General features: G+C 41.5%; 1 protein-coding gene across 3 annotated transcripts in view; it reads left to right on the forward strand.

Moving 5' to 3' along the window:
- Window positions 1-22,600, forward strand: part of IGF2BP3 (insulin like growth factor 2 mRNA binding protein 3) — a 133,982-nt gene that overhangs the window by 51,843 nt on the left and 59,539 nt on the right. For all 3 annotated transcript variants that reach the window (XM_053266140.1, XM_053266141.1, XM_053266142.1), the window contains 3 exons: window positions 2,018-2,066; window positions 21,529-21,580; window positions 21,671-21,734. In XM_053266140.1, the coding sequence (XP_053122115.1) occupies window positions 2,018-2,066; window positions 21,529-21,580; window positions 21,671-21,734 (165 nt within the window). The remainder of the gene's footprint in view (window positions 1-2,017; window positions 2,067-21,528; window positions 21,581-21,670; window positions 21,735-22,600) is intronic.

A 22,600-nucleotide genomic window follows, 5' to 3' on the forward strand; every position in this document is an offset into this window, starting at 1 on the left:
GTGATAAGTGAGGTTTGCCTGTATTTTCAGTTTTTAGAATGTGGACCACGAATACTGGTAGTAGTGAACAAAAGGAGGAATTTCAAAATGTATTCAAAGGGAGTGGGAGGCAGAGAGAGCCCTTATAGTTTTCATCTCTCGGAGAAGAGGACACATCAGGAAAGGAGGAAGGGAGGTTTGATTTTGCGGTTTTCTTTTCTCAATCCTGAGTATAATATACTGTGCTGTTGTTGCTACAACTATCTGGTTTTGTTGGCTCTCAGATTGACAAAGGCAGAACTTGAGAGCCTGCCTTCCTTGAGTTGAGGTCATGTTTGAGCATTAGTGTTGTGGTGAGAAATTGGCAGTGGCAGGTGTGTGTGGTGTTGTGTTGGTGATTGCTGAGATGAGCTCCATGTCTGGCCTTGAGACTAACTTGCGCTTGACTCACTGTTATTGTCTGCTCTGCAATCTGCATTGCAAAGTGTACTCAGTCAAAATGTGACTCAAGTGCTCTAGTTAAGTTTATGGCTTATGCCTGCTGCTCAGTAAGGTTGCTGCTGTGGCAGCTGTTGCAATGCTAGGAGCTAACATAAGGAGTCATAATTGTGTGAGAGAGAGCAACTTGTGACAGTGATCTTACTGCAGAGCAGGCACTGTGATTAGCAGAGGATTCTAAATAAGTGATTGTGTTTTGACCATTTTAAGACTGTGGTTTGGACTGTGTGTGTTCTGTGTTGGGAGGGACAGATTCCCTTTTACTGTGTGCTTCTGCGGTGGGGTTCAAGGCTGGTTTGCAAATTGCAATGCAGATTGCAATGAAAAACTTGTGTGCATGCACTCAGTGAGTGCAGCTTGTTTTGCCTATAGGGAACCATGAGGAAATTCAAAACCCCATGGGTGACTCCTGGGGACACCAAAGTGGGTTGAGTAGTAGGGCATGATGGGTGCTACATATCACCCAACCCACAAATGAAATGGGCAAGCGGGCAATTTTTAATCAATGTTTAGCCTTTCCCCCAAAGCCCCATAGGATGCTATGGGGTTTGGAATGGAAAGGTTAAAAATAACCCATTTGGCCATGTATTTTGTGGGTTGGATGGTAGGTAGCACCCATCATACCCTACCACCCAACCCATTTTGGTGTCCCTAGGAGTCACCAATGGAGAACAATGGAGTGTATTGAGTTACCCCATCATTCCCTATGGCCGAAACACTAAAAAAGTTTTGAGTTCTGTTGAAACAGTGGGTTAGACTACTGTTTCAATGGACTGTTTCAGCCATTTTGTGTGTTAAGCTCAAAATGGAACACAAAATTTTTTACGTGCACATCCTTGTGAATGCTAATCAATATGTCCTGTGTTGGTGTGTGTTCAGCCCTATTTTGTGTATGTGTGGTGCCTTGTTTGTTTTTTCCTTGTAAGAATAGTCTTCCTAATTCCTGAGAAAATGCATACATGGCCTGAGTGATGTGTAGAGCCTTGTTAATCTACTCATTCTCGAAGATTCCAAAATATGTATTACAGCTTGGGTATTTGTTATGCTTTGGATGAAGAGAAATGAGAAGTGAGGAGACACAGGGTTAATCAAATAAGTTACTTGGAGGCCAATGTATCTTTGAAACTGATGCGAATACAACAGCCAATCAAGATCTGAGAAGCTTGGAATGTTAGGAATTCAAGTGCTAACAGCTTTTTAAGCATCTACATAATCTTACAAGTCATTTTGTGAGTATAAAAATTTGGGGTAACTTTTAGAGGCTTAGAAAGCAATTAATACTTGATTTAAACAATATGAGGAAAGAGGCAATATTCCAGGTGTCAAGAAAATACTATGAAGAATAGCAGCATTCAAAAAATGTGTTGGTTCAACTGACTCAAGCATTTTAAAACCAGCTTGAAATAGGGCATATGTTCACTTGTTCTGTCACTTTGTGTTATAGGACTGATTTTGCCCTACTGTTACTTTCAACTGTAAAGTGTATTGTATACAGTGTATGATTTTGTGTCTAATGGGTTCTTTTTCTCTCCATTCTTAGGAGTCGAAAACTTCAAATCAGAAATATCCCGCCACACTTGCAGTGGGAGGTAGGCAGTCATGTTTAAATCTTCAAGTTACTCCTTTAAGAGGACAAATCGTTATATTATTATTATTTGTTGTTATTACTGCATTTTTGCTTCTCTTCCTTGTTCTCATCCCCTTCTTGGTCTCCTAAGACATGCAAAATGGTTGAAAAAAGGGTTTGGAGAGATAATCTGCAAATCTGAATAACAGAACCTCCAATTGATTCTTGCAACTGCCCTTAATCCTTGGGACTTGGAGATAAATGTATTAAGTGTTCTACAATACATTCTTAAGTAAATTGCCACTTCCTGATTAAGTCTGTCTACCTTTTACTGAAGGCTCACCTGCTTTATTTCCCCATGAACATTAGAATTGTAGCATTTTTTAATAAACAGTAACTCTCTAGCCTTCTCATATAATTATTTCTTCTATCAGTAGCTAATTCCATAGCAGCATGCAATTCTAGAAACAAGGTTCTGTAGTTCTATAATAACTAGGTAGCAATATAGATTATCATGATAACCTGCCTTTTTATTTGTGTCTCTGAACCTTGCCGCATTTAGATATAAGTGAGTCTCTTGGGTGTTCATCAAAGCAGACATACATTAGAAATTTGATTAAGAAGATAAGTTCAAGACTTGACAATATTTTGCTTAGCCAATATTAGTAGTCACCATTTTGAATACACAGAAAAAGCAGGAAAAACTCTTGTATGGAGCTGGTTTATACTATGTAAGGACTTTAGTTCCAGACTCTTTTGGTACATGGCAGAGATGGGGCCGTTGCTCATAAGGGTACATTATTTGCACTAGCAGCTGCTACTAATAGTTTAAGGCTTATAAACAAGTATGGAGTTTGTCAGAATTTTCTAGAATGGGTTTAGTATTGGTATGTGTTGACAGTTTGACACCCTCATAACACAGTAACTGCTGTTAGTGACCTATGGCTAAAATAACTGACTATTCCTAGTTTAAGCTAACACTATGTATTAGCCATAACAAACTGTACTTCATAATCCCTTGCCTATTAAAATAAAATGTAGCTGTAATTAGTTTATCCTCCTCAAGATTTCAACTTGGTTTGAGACAAACATTTTAATATATCTGAACTTTAAAATATACCATCTTTATTTTAAATTGCTTTGAATGCCTGTTACTAAACTAAATTATGTAGTGTTTGCATTCACTAGCTACCAGTGTTTCTAGGAATTAGCTTCCCTTTTTTCTCAAATCTTCTCATATATTTTAACAGTTTTCCATTTCCTATAGGTTTGCTTTAGTGAACCTCATTAAGAAGCACCGAATGATGTATTGTAAAAATGATCCATCAGTCATTTTAAATTTGCTGTTGTATTGTTGTGTCCTTATGTTAATTGCCTTAAGAGATCTCAAAGTAGTCCTGTAGATAAACTGCAATATTGGATTTTAAAAAGAAAAACTGCTCAACGCTGCTGCACTTCGCGATAAGGCGGGCAAAGGAGTTGTACGCCCGGCCCCATTAACGGGCACAGTGGCTGCCATCCCCCCCCCCACCCCCGGCATGTGTTGGTGGCCAGCCAATTGGATTGAGGGGGTGTCTGCATAAGCGGCCAGCTCCCTTCTCTCATTCTCAGCTGCTCAGTGGTGAGGCACCTGCCCGTCCATCCTGTTTCAATGAGGGTTATCTGGTTGCCTTCTGGGGCCAAGCAGGATTTTTTTTGGTTGACACCTGATTGGCTCTGGTGGGTGGCCTTTTATTGCCTACTTCTCACTGATTCTCCTGGTAGGATTTCATTGTCTGGGATATTTCTTTCACTTTGCATTGGGGTAGATTGTCTTGTATTGGTGTTTGACTGGAGGACCAGTTAAGGTGAGTGGGAAGCTGAGGAACCACCTTTGCAGGTTTTGTGGCCCTTGGGCTGGGATCTGCCCCTACTCAGAGGCTGACTGAGCCCACCACTCAGTGTTTTGTGGCCTGGGTTGGGTGGGGCAGGCTAGCCTCCCCTCAACAGGGATAAAACCTCGTGGTTGTGGTGATGTCTGGAGCTGGACTGAACACCCAGTCCTTTGCCCTGTTCTGGGTAGTTCTCCTTATGAGGCTGACTCATATGGGTGGGTGTGTGTGTGTGTGTGTGTGTGTGTGCGTGCGCCTGCACTCTATTTAGCTTGTTCCTCAGTGCAGGTTATTTGTAAACCAATCAATAAAGTGGCCCTAGTTCTTCCAATTTATTTGTGTCCTGTTGTTGTTGGGGCCTGGGTGTGCAAATATTTGCTCTGCAGATTAAGGAAAATGTTCTTCTTGCTTCTTTCCAATAAGCAAATAACATGGAATAGCTGGGTGTTATGCAGTAGTATGTTTGAAGACTTGGGGCAGGTTCTAGGCTTGCTGTAGAATATATGGGTTTCCTGCCAAGCCTAGGGATTAGCAGAGGTTGGGAGGTAGGATGTGAACTTTTACCCAGACTTCACATTTAAACAAGATCATGTCTCCCTAACCCATTGACTTTAGATCTCATTCTTCTCTTCCAAGAATTTTAGAGTGCCATTCATGGAATTACCTCTCTTTATGTTCATAATAAGTCTGAGGCAGATTAGGTTGAGAGTGACTAACTCAAGGTCATCCAATGAGTTTCATGGCAGAGTGTGAATTGAGGTCTCCCAAGTTCTAGGCCAGCACTAATCACTACAACACATTGGCTCTCACTGTTGCTGCCCCTTCAGTTCTTGCTCAGTTTGAAATCTGGCCCTTGCTAAAAACATTAGGACTCTAGACTCCAATGATTTCCAATCTGAAAATCTGCACCTGATGTCATGAATTTGGGATTTAGTTGTGAGACAGAACTGGTTGTTTCTCTGGAGAGCTGAGTTTAATTCAGGGTGGATAAAAATTGGTGATTCTTGAAAACTTGGTTTAAATTTGATTTTTTTTTTTTAAAAAGCAAATAAAATACTAAGTTCACAATTCTCACGTAAAAAACATGGTTAAAATTAAATCTCATCACAAACATGCTACGGCAACCTACAGTTTCCTAAAAATGAATTAATGACTCTTTACCACACACACACACTACTTACCAATCCAACATGGGCATTCATTTCAGTTCTATCTTGTGAAAATGGCTCTAGTCTGCCTAGCAACTACCAGCTCTTGTTTTTCAAAACTTTTGGGCTTTCAGTTACTCTTTCTAAGCCTGTTTTTCATATGCCAAGACACAGACTGGATAATGGGGTGGTGGTTTAATGGTGGGGCTGGGCCAAGGCAGAGGAATTAAGGCTCGCACTTTCTCACACCCGATAGGAAAGAAGGGGAAGGCAATATTTAGTACACATCACTTTCCTGTATTGCCCCACACTTTGCCACCAAAAAATTTGCACCTTCTGGATGTAAGAATATTTTGAAGATTCCTTGGGTAAAAAAGGAAATGTGTTGGGTATAAGCAGTGCAACAGGGAGATGGAGGGCAACTTGACATGGGTAAAGAGTAAAGGTGTCCATTACTTTAAAAAAACACTGGTATTATATACTATAGTATTTCCAAATGAGTAAAAAATAAAATTATCTTTTATGTAAAGTACACCTTCCTAGATGATGTAAATACACTATTGTAAATTAACAGGTTTTAGTGATCAGATTTGTACCATTATTAAAGAAATATGTGAAGACGTATCAGTGGAGCAACTTGATTTAAATCAATGATTTAAAATGAGTTCTCGTGGTGATTTAAATCACCTTGATATAAATCAACTTATTCTGGTTTAATTTATGATTTTGTTGCTCAGTTGTGTGTTACCTGAAGACTTAAAGAAGCCTGAATAAAAATCCCAATTTTCTCCATATTTTCTTAAAACAGTCAAGAAAATATTAACAAAATTCAGTTAGGAAAAGCAATAGATGTGGGTAACAGATACAAAGTAAAACAGTACTGTAGTTGTACTGAACCTTCTAGAATTGTATTGCTTGATGGTATTTGAGAGCTTTTCTGTTTGTAAGTGAGCATATACATTATGTAAAGAGCATTATATTTACAAATACGACAGATATTTATATACCACTTCTCAACAAAAGTTCCCAAAGCGGTTTACATAGATAAAAATAAATAAAATGGCTCCCTGTCTCCAAAGCGCACACAATCTAAAAAAGAAACATAAGACAGACACCACCAACAGCCACTGGAGGGATGCTGTGCTGGGAATGGATAGGGCCAGTTACTCTTCGCCTGCTGAATAAAGAGAACCACCACTTTAAAACGTGCCTCTTTGCTCAGTTAGCAGGGATAGCCGAAACAGTGAATACTTGACAAAGGCAATAAGCCCAACTTGACTTATTTCATCTAGTAATTGTATTATCAGAGAGGGTCTAGTGGATATCATAAATACTTCTCTGAGAGAGGGCAGGATGCCTCCTTGTCTTAAGAAGGCTATTATTAGATCTTGTTTGAAGAAACCGGCATTGGACCCCTCAGAGTTGGCTAATTACAGACCCTTTTCTAATCTTCCATGGTTGGGCAAGTGGAGGCCTCTCAGCACCCAACAGTTTTGGAGGATACAGATTATCTAGACCCATTCCAAACTGGTTTTCGGGTGGGCTGTGGGGTCGAGACTGCCTTGGTCAGTCTGATGGATGACCTCCCAGAAGTGATCTTATGTCTGTAACTGCATAATAGAGTGCTCCTCTGTTAGTGATGCAAACTGCACACAATGTCTGTATTTAGCAGGCCTCTGAGGGACAAAGCAAATTTATTAGTCACTGGTGGTATATAAGTCCATTTGTTTATTTATTTATTTGTTTATTTATTTATTACATTTATAAACCGCCCCATCCAGAGGCTCTGGGCAGTGTACAACAACTTTTTAAAAAGACACAAAACCCACAATTCAAACACAATGCTAAAAATAACATTAAAACAATTCAAAAATGATTAAAACCATTTAAAACCAATTAAAATATTTCTTAAAAACAACACTTTACAAGCCTTGGAAGGCCAGGCCAAACAAATAGGTTTTTAGGGCTCTCTTAAAGGCCGACAGCGAGCCTAAACTGCAGATATCTGCCGGGAGTGTGTTCCATAGATGAGGAGAAGCTACAGAAAAGGCCCGGTTCTGAGTCGCCAACAGACGTACCGGTGGTAACTAGAAACGGACCTCTCCAGATGACCTCAACGAGCAATGGGGATCATACTGAAGAAGGCGTTCTCTAAGTTAACCCAGACCCAAGCCATTCAGAGCTTTAAAGGTAATAACCAGCACTTTGTATTTTGCCCAGAAACATATCGGCAGCCAGTGCATCTGTTTTAAGACAGACATAATGTGGTCTTTCCGGGTTACCCCAGAGACCAATCTGGCTGCCGCATTTTGAACTAACTGAAGTAGCCTCCACCTGAGATACCATGGGATATCTTGGGATGCAAGAGCACTCCCAAGCTGCGTACCTGTTCCTTCTGGGGGAGCGTAACCCGTCCAGCACAGGAAGATCTAACTCATCCCTTAAATTCCAATCCCCCACAATGAGCACCTCCATCTTGCTTGGATTCTGCTTCAATTTGTTATCTCTCATCCAGCCCATTACTGCCTGTAGGTAGGCATTTAGGGAGTGAATGCCATTTGATGATGATGATGATGATAGGAGAAATAGATTTGGGTGTCATCAGCATACTGATAACACCCTGCATCAAATCTCTTGATGATCTCACCCAGTGGTTTCATGTAAATATTAAAAAGCATTGGTGATAGAATGGAGCCCCGAGGGACTTCATATAATAGCTCCCTTTTTAAAGAGGAACTGTCACCAAGCTCCACCATCTGGAATCTGCCTGAGAGATAGGAGCGGAACCACTGCAAAGCAATGCCTCCTATCCCCAATTCCCCCAGGCGATCCAGAAGGATACCATGGTCTATGGTATCAAACAAGAGATCCAAAAGAGTCACACTCCCTCTGTCAATTCCCTGGTAAAGGTCATCCATCAGGCCGACCAAGGCAGACTCAACCCCACATCCTGCTCTAAAGCCAGTTTGAAATGGGTCTAGATAATCGGTTTCTTCCTAAACAGCCTGGAGCTGGTTAGCCACCACTCTCTCAATCACCTTGTCCAACCATGGGAGATTGGAGACCGACCTATAACGGTCCATTACTGAGGGATCTAGGGAAGGCTTCTTAAGAAGTGGTCTAATCATTGCCTCCTTCAAACAAGGAGGCATCCTACCCTCCCTCAGCGATAAGTTAATGATATTAACTAAGCCATCCCCAAAAATCTCTGCTAGATAAAAGCAGCCAGGTCAGGCAAGGATCCAGAGAGCAAGTGGTAAGCCGCCCCGCCCCAAGCAGCTTGTCCACGTCATCAGGCATCACAGATTGAAACTGATCCAATGTAATACTGCAAAAGGGATTCCTGGACACCAACTTCATAGACTCTGCAGAAACAGTGGAGTCCAAGTCGGCCCGTATACAGGAGATTTTGTCCACAAAGAACCCATTAAAAGCTTCACAGCAGAACAAAGTCCCTGGGGATTGGTTTGAATTGGAAGGAGCCTGAATCAAACTCCTCACAACCCGGGACAGCTCTGCCAAATGCAAAACCACAGAAGCAATACGCACAGGCCAGAATTATGTTTTTGCCGCATGCACCGCTTCCACATAAACCTTCAAATGGGCTCTATGCTGTGTCCTGTCACATTCAAGCAGAGTTCTCCACTTGTGCTCCAGTCGCCTACCTTGCTGCTTCACACCCCGTAACTCCTCTGTATACCAAGGGGCCACTTTTAAAGCAGATTGGAAGGGACGCTTAGGAGCGATCGTGTCTACTGCCCTGGTGAGTTCCCTATTCCAGGTTCCCACCAGGGCATCGACAGAATCGCTGGCAGGACCAACATCAAAAACCTCCAATGCTTTTTGGAATCCTACTAGATCCAACAGCCGTCTCGGGCGGACCATCTTAATAGGTCCTCCACCCCTGCAGCGCTGGTTTGTGGCTGTGAAACCGACATTAACCAGGTAGTAGTCCGTCCATGACAATGGGGAAACCACAGCATCCCGCACCCACGGAACACCCCCCTGATTCAAACAAAAGACCAAATCAAGTGTGTGGCCGGCAACATGAGTTGGTCCTGAAACTAGTTGGGATAGGCCCATAGTTGTCATGGCCGCTATGAACTCCTGAGCTGCACCAGACAAGTCAGCCTCACAGTGGATATTGAAGTCACCCAGAACCAAAAGTCTGGGTGACTCCAACACCAACTCTGAGAACAGCTCCGTCAGCTCAGTTAGGGAATCAGTTGGGCAGCGGGGTAGATGATACACCAACAGAATCCCCAATCTATCCCTAGTTGCCAGCCTTAGAAAGACACGCTCAATATAAGTCAGCTGTCGCACAGGGGCCCTGGTAAGAGAAATGGTATCCTTATGGACCACAGTACTTGATGTGTTTTTCTCATAAAACTCTGTAACCCATGATGATTTGATATATTGTCTTCAAAATGATGTTAAAAAAAATAACCACCACTGACAATACTGGCATTTTGACACTTAATATGAGTGAATATTCTGTATGGAGCTAAGAATTAGCAGTTTTCCTCGTGTGCCTGAAGAATAGTTTCTGTGTAAGTCAACGGCTTGTATCTTCTTGTATGAAAAGAAGCTGGTCTGAGAGAATTTCAATTAGTTGGTCAGCTATGCTTGTCATGTTGAGCAAACACACTGCTATTTCTGCAGATGTCCTGTCCATAGTCCAGACTCCTGTATCTGCTTGTCAGCTTTATGTATGTGAGCAGTTTCAACAAAATTTCGCAGACATGGGAGTTGCAGTGTATTGTAAGTTTAATAGCTATGTGGGTAGTAGTCCTGAGATTCTAATTCTTGCCACAACCACCTACATCTGTTGTCATTTCATCTAATTTGCAAGCATGCACAAAGTACATTTTTACTTGTTCTTAGACTATCCCTTTTCTCTCTCTGATCTAATACCAGAGGAATTATTCTTTATTCTTAATAAAATTTAAGAGTACCAATGTAAAAATGTATAGGCTCATCTCCTCTTAGAAGGAATTGTTAAGACATCTTCATAGTTGTGTTAGTATAGTTTAGGCTAAAAGTGTTGGCTTGCTTGTGGTCTTTGGATCTTAAGCAATAGCTTGTATTGTTTAATATCTTTATACTAGTATGTGCCATCAATTCAGTGTTTATAACTTAAGCTGCTCTGAAATGAAGCTTGTGACACAGTAAATGAAAAATCAGAATATTTTAAAATGTTATTGGTTTTGAACTGGAATACTTATTAATGTGTGGCTTTTCTAGTCTGTCTCTCGCTGAAAGATGTAATGTAGTTTTTGATTGGGGTTAGTTGATGTAGGGTAACACTGTTTATAACACAGTCAGTTGGCTTTTTGAATCTGATGAATGAAAGTCCACAGTGTAAGACTGCAGCTTGCCTTTTTGTGTGCAAGAAAAAAGGCATCTGTGTTACAGCAAGAGGAGGAAACCCAGTTTAGACAAATGCTGGAGTTGATAGATAAAAAAGGAATTATTTTTCACCTAGAGTAAAACTTATAGAAATAAACGTTTCAGCTGCTCATCAAGATTGCTATCTACACACATGGACAAATTTGTTGGTACCCTTATAGCTCATTGAAAAAGTGTTTTATGCCCCCTGAAAAGTGATTAAATGAAAAGCAATTGTCCCATGTATACCTGCATGCCTTTGATATGTCATCGAGTAAAGCAAAGCAAGTGTGAAAAGAGATAAAGATTTGCTTATTCTACAAAGATATTCTAAAGGAGCCTGGACACATTTGTTGGTACCCCTAGAAATGATCATAATTAATTGGATTAGAGAGATTTTTTCAAATTAGCTGTTTTCTTTAATTAGTATCACACATGTCTCCAATCGTTCAATCAGTCATTCAGCCTATTTAAATGGAGAAAAGTAGTCCCTCTGCTGTTTGGTATCATCGTGTGTCCCACAATGAACATGGACCAGAGAAAGCAAAGGAGAGAGTTGTCTGAGGAGATCAGAAAGAAAATTATAGACACGCATGTTAAAGGCAAAGGCTATAAGACCATCTTTAAGCAGTTTGATGTTCCTGTGACAAGAGTTGCAAATATGATTAAGAAGTTCAAGGTCTATGGGACTGTAGCCAACCTCCCTGGACTCAGCCACAAGAGGAAAATCGACCCCAGAATGGGCAGAAGGATAGTGAGAATGGTAGACAAAAAGCCAAGGACATCTTCCAAAGAGATACAAACTGAACTCCAAGGTCAAGGTCCATCAGTGTCTGATCACACCATCCATCGCTTTTTGAGTAACAGTGGGCTCAATGGAAGACGACCCAGGAGGATTCCACTGTTGAAAGAAAAAGATTTAAAAAGCCAGACTGGAATTTGCTAAAATGCATATTGACAAGCCACAATGCTTCTGGGAGAATGTTCTTTGGACAGATGAGACAAAACTGGAGCTTTTTGGCAAGTCACATCAGCTCTATGTCCACAGATGAAAAAAATGAAGCTTTCAAAGAAAAGAACACCAGATCTACTGTGAAACATGGAGGAGGCTCGGTGATGTTTTGGGGCTGCTTTGCTGCATCTGGGACGGATTGCCTTGAGTCTGTACAGGGAACAATGAAATCTCAAGACTATCAAGACATTCTGGAGTGAAATGTACTGCCCAGTGTCAGAAAGCTCTGTCTCAGTCGCAGGTCATGGATCGTCCAATAGGATAATGACCCAAAACACACAGCTAAAAGTATCCAAGAATGGCTAAGAAGAAAACATTGGACTATTCTGAAGTGGCCTTTTATGAGCCCTGATTTGAATCCTATCGGACATCTATGGAAAGAACTGAAACATGCAGTCTGGGGAAGGTACCCTTCAAACCTGACACAGCTGGACCAGTTTGCTCAGGAAGAGTGGGACAAATTACCTGTTGACAGGTGCAGAAGTCTCATTGAGAGCTACAGGAATCGCTTGTTTGCAGTGATTGCCTCTAAAGTCGTGCAACAAAATATTAGGTTAAGGGTCCCATCATTTTTGCCCATGCCATTTTCATTTGTGTGATTATTTGAAATATTCTGTTACATCAAAACTCTAAAGCAAGGACTGATTTTTGTTAAATGTGGAATAAACAATGATGGGTGCCAATTACTTTTGTCAGTTGCAAGTCATTTCAGAGACAATTGTGGGTTCTTCTTTTTTCGTGGAGGGATACCAACACATTTGTCCACGTGTGCAACTACCCACTTGTCTAGAAGTTCTGTTCTCATTACCAACAAGGCTGCACATGAAGATGGGGAGGTAGAGGAGCAGTTTAGACAAAACTTGCTTGTCCTGAAGTAGAGCTAGAGGATTTGGCTTTTAGGAATAAAAAAGAAAATATGTAGAGGAGAGAAATCATAAAACCGCACTGGAATTAAAGTGCAAATCCAGTTAATATGAAAGGAGTGCTCAGAGGAAATTGAGTTCATAAAGAAACTAAAAAGACCATGGGCTAGTTTTTTTTCCATCTCCCATGAAACCGCTGGGAGAGATCATCAGGAGATCTGGTGAAGGGCATTATCAGTATGCTGATGACACTCAATCTCCTTTTCCATGTCAACATCATCAGGAGAAGGCATAACCTCCCCAAACACCTGCCTGTAGGCAGTGATGGTCTGGATGAGGGATATACTGAATCAGCAGCAGCAACAAATTGAGACTGAATCAGAATAAGACGGAAGTTCTTATTGTCCACAGCCACCTAATGGCACAGTGGGGAAATGATCTGACTAGCAAGCCAGTGGTTGCTAGTTCAAATCCCTGCTGGTATGTTTTCCAGACTATGGGGAACACCTATATCGGGCAGCAGCGATATAGGAAAGTGCTGAAAGGCATCATCTCATACTGCACAGGAGATGGCAATGGTAAACCTTTCCTGTTTTCTACCAAAGAGAATCACAGGGCTCTATGGTCACCAGGAGTCAATACCAACTCGACGGCACACTTTAGCTTTACTTATTGTCCAGGGTTGGAACTGAGGAGACTATTTTGATCTGCCCGTTCTAGAAAGGGTCACACTTCCCCAGAAGGAACAAGTATGCAGTCTGGGAATTCTTTTGGACTCAAACCTCTCCCTGGTGTTGCAGGTTGAGGCAGTGACTAGAGGTGCTTTATATCACGTTTTGGCTGATATGCCACCTGTGACTGTTTCTTGAAATAAACTAGCTTGGACAGTGTTCTCCAGACTTGACTACAGTAATGCACTCTGTGGGGCTGCCATTGTATGTAGTCCAGAAACTGCAGTTGGTACAAAATGCAGCAGCCAGGTTGGTCTCCAGCTCATCTCAAAGAGACCATATTATTCCTATATTAAAAGAACTACACTGGCTACCAATAGGTTTCCGTGCAAAATACAAGGTGCTGCTGATAACCTATAAATTAAAAGGTAAAGTGTGCTGTCAAGTTGATTTTGACTCCTGGCACCCACAGAGGCCTGTGGATTTCTTTGGTAGAATAAGGAGGGGTTTACCATTGCCGCCCCTCATGCCGTATGAGATGATGCCTTTCAGCATCTTCCTATATCTGTCATGGGCATGCTGTCTGACTCTGAGGATGAGGCAGGCAGTGTGATAGTGGAGGAGGGAGTGCTGCTACCTCAAAGGCAAGAAGTTGCAGAGGCAAGCGGGACCGACTCATGGGATGCTGAAAATGATACTGAGTCTAGTACGACAGCTCCTGTGGAGGACGCGCAGCCGATCTCAGTTGTAGAGATGCATCAGTCGAAGAGACAGGAGGAGATAAAGAGACGTACATGCAGAATGGCTCGACTAACAAGGAGAGCTGCTGAGTCAGGGACCCATGACTGAGAGCACATGGCTCCCCATCTGACACCTTTTAAAAAGTCTCTAAAGACTTCATTTTTCACTCAAGCTTTTTAGCTAGACTTGTGATTTTAAATTGTGTTTAAATTAGTTTTATTTGCTGTAAAGCACCCAGAGGTGGAAGTTTGGGGCAGTGTACAAATATGATACGTACAATAAAATAGATTTCTGCTATTTTTCCTTTCATTCATCTGTTAATAGACTAAAATGTGAATCTTTCTGTCCAAATGATTTAGCGGAGGGGTAAAGGATTGCAATAAGACCCTTTTATTTCCTTGTTTTCCCCCAGTGTTTTATATAATGGTTGCAGTTATTTCCCCACTTGCCCAGTGTGTGTCTTGGGTATAAAGGTAAAGTGTGCCGTCTAGTCGATTTTGACTCTTGGAGCCCACAGAGCCCTGTGGTTGTCTTTGGCAGAATATAGGAGGGGTTTACCATTGCCATCTCCCGCACAGTATGAGATGATGCCTTTCAACCTCTTCATATATCACTGCTGTCCGATAAAGGTGTTTCCCATAGTCTGGGAAACATACCAGCAGGGATTTGAACCGGCAACCTTCTGCTTGTTAGTCAAGCATTTCCCTGCTGCACCACTTAAGGTATGCAGATCAATGGTGTGCTAAACATCCAGTGGCAACCTTTTTATACATCTCTCAAAGCATAGTGTGATTTGGTTCATTGCTTCTTAATTCATATGAGTTTGCCAAGAGGAGAGGGTTTTGTGTATGTTTGACTTGTTAGGCATTAACACATTTTTAAGAAATGAGTGTAGATTGCATTGCAAATAACTTTTGTTAAAATGTAGAGGGGTTGAATTATATAAAACATCAATTTAATCTTTTCCCCCCAATTATGGCTCAAGTTTAATTATAAAAGCCTTGATATGAATATTGCTGTTCTCCAAAACCTGGAATTTGTGTCAATCTTGATGAATTACAAATAAACCAATCATATTGGTCTTGAATACAAGGGTGAAGGCCTGAGAGCATAGCAGACAGGGATAGCAAACAGGGCATTGGAGTTTTGAGGGATTTTAGCACAAAGTGTGCAGGGGAGCCTGAAACAAGTCCGCTTGATCACAAGGAGCCCAGTGGGAAGAGAAGGTAAGTACTACTCTCTCCTTCATATTCTTGAGAAAGGAAGTTTGAACACTTAAACAGCACCAATACAGCTGAGACCTAACTTGCTAATAAACTATCTCCAAATACTGTGAACAGCCAACAAAACCAGTTATGAAGATAGAAAGCCAGCAGGAGAGGGGGCACTTCCCAGTGTATTGCACAGAGTGTCACATGTATGACTATTTGCTCCATGGGCAGAGGTCATGGGTGTGTGCTCAGTGCAAGGAGCTCCTGGCTTTCTGGGAACAAGTTCATTCCCTTGAGACCAAGGTGGCAGATCTGGAGAAGCTCAGAGAGGCATGCAGATGAGATCTTCAGGGACGTAGTAGGGGCATCTCACTCCAAGGCTGATAGCTCCTCCACTGTCAGGAAGAATGAAGGTCTCAGGGAAGGAGGACATCTGTCTGAAGAAGATGGAAATGCTCCCTTAGAAGGGACCCCTTCCATGGATGATGAGCCCATATCCTCTTACACAGGGGTCTGGGGGGTGGGTGCCTCCTTGTAGTAGGCAAATCAATCATTAGAGAGATAGAGAGGTGGGTTTGTAAAAGGGCGAAAGATTTATACGATCTGAAGAGAAACCAGAGTATCGAGAGAGAGATGGGTTTGTGACCGCATGGTGACTTGCCTGCCTGGTGCGAAGGTTGCGGACATCATGCAGCATCTAGATAGGCTCTTAGGCAGTGCTGGGGAGGAGACAGCTTTCTTGGTGCACATCGGCATCAATGATGTGGGGAAATGTAGCTGGGAGATCCTGGGAGCCAAATTTAGGCTGATAGGTAGTGTACTGAAGTCAAGGCCCCCCCAAGGTAGCATTCTCAGAAATGCTACCTGTTCCACGTGCAGATAAAGTAAGACAGGCAGAGCTGAGGGGTCTCGATGCGTGGATGAGACGTTGGTGCCGAGAGGAGGGGTTTAGATTTATTAGGCACTGGGGTACATTTTTGGGCAAGCAAGTCCTGTACAAAAGGGATGGGCTGCACTTGAACCAAGATGGAACCAGATTGCTGGCACTTAAAATAAAAAAGGTTGCAGAGCAGCTTTTAAAATGATGCTTGGGGAGTAGCTGACAGGAGCTGGGCAGTATCCGTTTCAGCAGATATCATCCCTTAACGTGTGAGGGTACAGAGGCTGCATAGGCAGATAAAACAGAAGGGGACAGAGCAGAACCACATAAAGAGCAGACAGAAGGCTGTGCCAGCTGGTCAGAGAGTCAAAAGAAAGATAGCAGACACCAGGTAAGAGATTCAGAGTATAGGTACTTATATGCCAATGCCAGAAGCCTCCGACCTAAGTTGGGTGAGCTGGAGTGCTTGGTTGCTAACACAGAAATAGATATAGTGGGCATAACAGAAACATGGTGGAACAGTGAGAACAGTGGAACACTGTTATCTCTGGATATAAACTCTATAGAAAGGACAGAGAGGGGCGCCTTGGAGGTGGAGGAGCACTGTATGTTAAAGAAGGCATAGAATCTAACAGAGTAGCAAACCTAAGTGGACCGGAGTCCTCCACAGAAACCCTGTGGGTGACAATACAAGGCCTGAAAGGAAACGTGCTACTGGAGACATGCTATCGCCCTCGAGATCAAAACGCTGACAGTGACTGGGATTTGCAGGAGGAAATCGGGGAGGCTTCAAGGAGAGGCAGGGCAGTAATAATGGGTGACTTCAATTACCCACACACAGACTGGGTAAATTCACAGTCAGGTAATGACAAAGAGGTCAGATTTATTGATAGGTTGAATAACCGTGCCCTAGAACAGCTGGTCTTGGAACCAATCAGAGAGAAGGTGACCTTGGACTTAATCCTGAGTGGCACCCAGGACCCGGTGCATGATGTCAGTGTCGTCGACCCTTTAGGGAACAGTGATCATAGTGCTATCAAATTCAGTATACATGTGGGGAGAGAATCACCAAGGAAGTCTAACATAGACATTTTGAATTTCAGAAGAGGAAGCTTCTCCAAAATGAGTATGGTGAAAAGAAAGCTGAAAGGGAAAATCAGGAGAGTCATTTCACTCCAGAATGCATGGAGTTTACTCAAAATCACAATACTAGAAGCCCAGTTAGAACGTATACCAAAAGGAGGAAAGGTATCACTAAGTCCAAGAGGATGCCAGAATGGCTAACAGGTAAAGTCAAGGAAGGCATAAAAGGGAAGAAGACTTCTTTCTGAAATTGGAAGGCCTGCTCATATGAGGAGAACAGAAAGGAACACAAACTCTGGCAAAAGAAAAGCAAGGTGACAATAAGGGAGGCGAAAAGAGAGTTTGAGGAACATTTAGCTAAAAGCATCAAGGGGAATAACAAAAACTTCTTTAAATATATCAGTAGCAGGAAACCTGCCAGAGAGGCAGTTGGACCATTAGACAATGAGGGAGTGAAAGTGATTATTGAGGATATGGAAGTTGCAGAGAAGCTACATGAGTTCTTTGCATCTGTCTTCACGGCAGAGGATACTGAGCATATACCTGTTCCTGAACCAGGTTTTTCTGGGACAGAGGCTAAAAAACTGAATCAGATAGAACTGACAAGAGTTGATGTTCTAAACTGCCTGGAAGAATTGAAGACTAGCAAATCGCCAGGGCCAGAAGGCATCCATCCAAGAGTCCTTAAGGAACTCAAATGTGATATTGCCGACCTCCTTGCTAAAATATACAACTTATCCCTACAATCAGGCTCTGTACCAGAGGACTGGAAAGTAGCAAATGTAACACCGATTTTTAAAAAGGGATCCAAGGGTGATCCAGGAAATTACAGGCCAGTTAGCTTAATGTCTGTTCTAGGCAAACTGATGGAAAGCATTCTCAAGGATAAAATTGTAAAGCACATAGAAGAACAGGTTCTGCTGGGGACAACCAGCATGCAAAGATAAATCTTGCCTCACAAACCTTTTTGAGTATCTTGAGGGTGTCAACAAGTGTGTGGATCATGGTGATCTAGTTGACATAGTATACCTGGAATTCCAAAAAGCTTTCAACAAAGTTCCTCATCAAAGACTCCTGAGGAAACTTAGCAGTCAATGGGATAAGGGGACAAGTACATGTGTTGATTGCTAACTGGTTGAAGAACAGGAAAAAGAGGGTAAGGATAAACTGAGAGTTTTCATAATGGAGGGAAGTAAGAAGTGGGGTCCCCCGGGGATCTGTACTGGGACTGGTGCTTTTTAATTTATTCATAAATGATCTAGAAGTAGGGGTAAGCAGTGAGATGGCCACATTTGCAGATGATACCAAACTCTTTCGGGTAGTGAAATCCAAAACAGATTGTGAGGAGCTCCCAAAAGATCTCTCCAAACTTCACATGTACACTGATGGGATCTGAGCTGTCAGTGACTGACCAGGAGAGGGATCTTGGAATCATGGTGGACAGCTTGTTGAAAGTGTCGACTCAATGTGCGGCAGCTGTGAAAAAGGCCAATTCCATGCTCGGGATCATTAGGAAGGGGATTGGAAATAAAAAGTACTAATATTATAATCCCCTTATACAAAACTATGGTGTGGCCACACCTGGAGTACGGTGTACAATTCTGGTCACCACATCTAAAAAAGGACATTGTAGAACTGGAAGAGGTGCAGAAGAGGGCAGCCAAGATGTTCAGGGTCCTAGAGCACCTTCCTTATGAGGCAAGACTAAAACACCTGGGGCTATTTAGTTTAGAAAAAAGACTGTGGAGAGACATGATAGATGTCTATAAAATCATATATGGTGTGGAGAAAGTGGATAGAAAGAAATTCTTCCTTTTCTCACATAACTCTAGAACCAGGGGTCATCCCATGAAATAGATTGCCAGGAAATTTAGGACCAACAAACAGAAGTACTTTTTCACACAACGCATAATCAGCTTGTGGATTTCTCTGCCACAAGATGTGGTGACAGCCAGCAACCTAGATGGCTTTAAGAGGGGTTTGGATAACTTAATGGAGGAGAGGTCTATCAACGGCTACTAGTCAGAGGGCTATAGGCCACCTCCAGCCTCAAAGGCAGTATGCCTCTGAGTACCAGTTGCAGGGGAGTAACAGCAGGAGAGAGGGCATGCCCTCAACTCCTGTCCGTAGGCTCCCAGTGGCATCTGGTGGGCCACTGTGTGAAGCAGGATGCTGGACTAGATGGGCCATGGGCCTGATCCAGCAGAGCTGTTATGTTCTTATATTCTGCACTTTATTTGGGCCAAAAGCCACCATAATATGCAAGGGTGTATAACTGTTCCATGGTGTTAAGTACTGGAGGAGGATTTGCATTTATTAATACTATACATCTCATACAATAATACCTTTAAATTTTGTGGTGGTGGAGACAAGTGCTGCAGTGCTATTTAAGGAAAGAGTTACAGCATGTAGGTTGCTTATGTCTAGTTAATTACTTTTTGTCTCCTGTCCAAAAAAGAGAATTTAGTTGCCAGTTGGGATTATCTGCTTGTTTTACCAGCCTCGTATAGTAGATTTCTCTCTAGAAATTGAAAGTATATTTCCTAGCTGCAAGCTCTTTTTGTGTTAGACATATGTAACAATGTATCCATCAATTGTGGTATTCATCTGTGCTTATCTAGATTTCTAAATATTGCTGCTTCTCTGACAAAGTCAAACATGTAACAGAGAGGGATACAAGAGAGATCTTTCCTCTCCTTTCCAGCTATGGTCACCCCCAGAATCAATCCCTGCTAACTGAGCAAAGAGACACCATTTAGAGTGGTGATTCTCTTGCATTTAGCAAGGGGAGAGCAACTGGCCCTATCCAATCCCAGCACAGCATCCCACCAGTGGCTGTTGCTGATATCTGCCTTATGTTTCATTTTAGATTGTGAGCCCTTTGGGGACAGTGGACCATCTTATTTATGTGTTTTTCTATGTAAACCGCTTTGAGAACTTCGGTTGTAGAGTGATATTTAAATATTCGTAGTAGTAAATATTCATTTCCATGGCTGCAACTACTACCATGGAGCACACCACATTTTTCATGTAGATTCTTCATGGAACTTCCCACCAGCCCTAATTTATTTTAAACTAGATAGCAAACTCCAGAGTGGTGTAATACTTGTGTGGTGAAAAGTAGATCATATAAGAGGTAAAATGTAAGTAAATTTTCTGATGCTAAGATCTGATATGTTTAATGTGTTCATCTGAGATGTGTTTAATGTGTTCAGGTTTTTTTGGCATTGAACCTAAAAGGGCTTTTAATAAATTTCTTAACTACTAAGCTCAGCCTGAATATGGCTGATGATCATGCTATTTGTCCGACTTGAAAAGCTGCATTCCAGAGACTTACAAGTCTTGTCTTATTCTAATGACAGTGAATCCTAAATACACTAAGCAGAAAGAAAGTGGGACTTAGGTGTTCCCAAAATAAGATTTCTAAAGCACTGTTCACAATCACAGTTTTATAAATGGCAAAGATACTGAATTTATAGAGTGCACTGTAAAAATGTTTTCAAGTGTTCCTATATGATTTGACCTGACATTGAATGAGCATGCTTTTGCTGTTTTGGTTTTTAATGAAACTTTGCTCCATTGTGTGCAAACTTGATCCTCAAAGTTTTTTTCTTATTAAATTTATACTTCACATTTTATAAACCGGAGATAACTAGACAATAGATTTTGTTGCAAAAAGTCAACATTTGCAGTTTGTTAAATTAAAGCAATATTGCACAAAGCATATTGCTTTGGTTTAAAAAATGTAAAATAATGAAGCTCAATAATATAATCCCACTGTGACAGCTACTGCCGTTTAAGTAACAACAGTATTATTGCTGTTATAAATAAATATAAATTTATTGTTATAAATTAACAATAATTTAGCAAATTCAGTGGAAAGAACATTAAGTATATAGACTCACATGCACTGTGACACCAGCATAAGACAATTAGTGCACACGGTACTTGGTGCTGCAGTCCACTGAGCCTACCAAAAAGGTGGTGTCAAGGGTCCCTCAGCAACTAAGTGGACTGCATCTGCTAATAGAATTTGCCTGATTTGGGGGCTCTTCCTCCTCTTACCTGTGATGCAGTCCATGTTGTTGAGGATGCCTTGGCAATGCATTTTGGACTGACTTTGGATTGAAGTGGTGTGTGTGAGCGGGAGAGAGAGCGCCAGCCAGCCAGGTGTATTTTTGCAAATTTGAATACTCTGTTATAGGAGAAAAATGCGTTGTGGCAGAGATCTGTAACTAGTATTGCTCAACTGATAATAAAACCAGCCTAGCTGGTGTATTACTATTTTGACTGGGTTTTCCCCTATTCATAGATTGACTTGCTCTAGATATTAGCTTCCTTTTTATCTGCATCTGTTTACCAGTAATCCTCTTCCCTTTTAACAGCAGGTCTGCTGTATGAGTCTAGTTAGTTCGAAGCCAATGAGAGCAGTTTAAATTCAGAACATGGGATGGAGAGACTTTAGGAAAGTTCAGAAGAAAGCCACGTCAATAGGTTTATAGGAAAGCCATGTCAATAGATTTGTACATAACTGGTTTCTTTTAGTGCTGAAGTGTGGACATTTTCATATATAACTCCTAGAGCTTTAAAATGTAACCTGTGTTCCTTTTTCATAGGTGCTGGACAGTTTGCTAGCACAATATGGAACAGTGGAGAACTGTGAGCAAGGTAACACTGAAAACTCAAATGATTTCAGTTTTTAAGGGAAGTTACTGGACAACAAAATGTTTAATCCCACCCCCTATTTTTTTGTTCTAGTGAATACTGACACAGAAACTGCAGTAGTAAATGTAACATATGCCAATAAGGACCAGGCCAGGCAGTAAGTGCTTATTTACTTTGATTTTAAAGTTTGAACCATGATTTGACCTGCTTGGAAATATTCTGTTACATTAATAATGAAAACTTTGGAAACAGTTGTATTACAAAGGGTGATTCTGCTATTTATCTCAGCATAATGTGTCACTTGCTTTGCACCATTTCTCTTTGCCTTTTAAAACAATTTTTGAAATACTAAGAGTATAAATTCAAAATTATGGGCTACGGGCAAGTGGATATTTTGTCTTGTTAAATGAGATTTGCATTAGATGTGATGGATATTTTTATTGGCACTTCATGGCTCTGGAAAAGTGCTTTTGCAGAATGAAAATGTGTACATACCCATATATAGCCCCGGTTTTTTTCTTTCTTAGTATAAGACCCAGGTTTTGCTAGTTGACATGTCTGAGGATTGCCCTAGTGAATTGTATAATCTGAGCATTCAGACTGAATAAATGAATGCCTAATCAGTCTTTATGTCACCAACACTTGAAATGAAACCAGTGATGTGAAACACTTACATATGATGATGCATGATTTTATATTTTTGTGTATACACACACACTCTTTTTTACACGTGTTCACATGATTAGTATTCAAAAATATTGATAGGTCCCCAGTGGAATGGAGTTCTATAGTACTGGAATAGCCACTGAGAGCCTCTCTCTGCGTGCTGTTGCTTTTCAAATAAGTAAAATCAAAGTGCTTGAAGATCTCAGTGACACACGTGAGGCATTCTCAAAGTTATGTGTGGCCTAAGCTATCTGGTGAAATACATTTGACATTGAAATAGTCTGCTGTCTATAATGAAGTTATGCTTGCCAGATCTGATGACAAGAGTCACAAAGTGGACTCGGTAAAATACACTTC

This window comes from Hemicordylus capensis, chromosome 6 (assembly GCF_027244095.1).
Source record: "Hemicordylus capensis ecotype Gifberg chromosome 6, rHemCap1.1.pri, whole genome shotgun sequence".
Classification (NCBI taxonomy): domain Eukaryota; kingdom Metazoa; phylum Chordata; class Lepidosauria; order Squamata; family Cordylidae; genus Hemicordylus; species Hemicordylus capensis.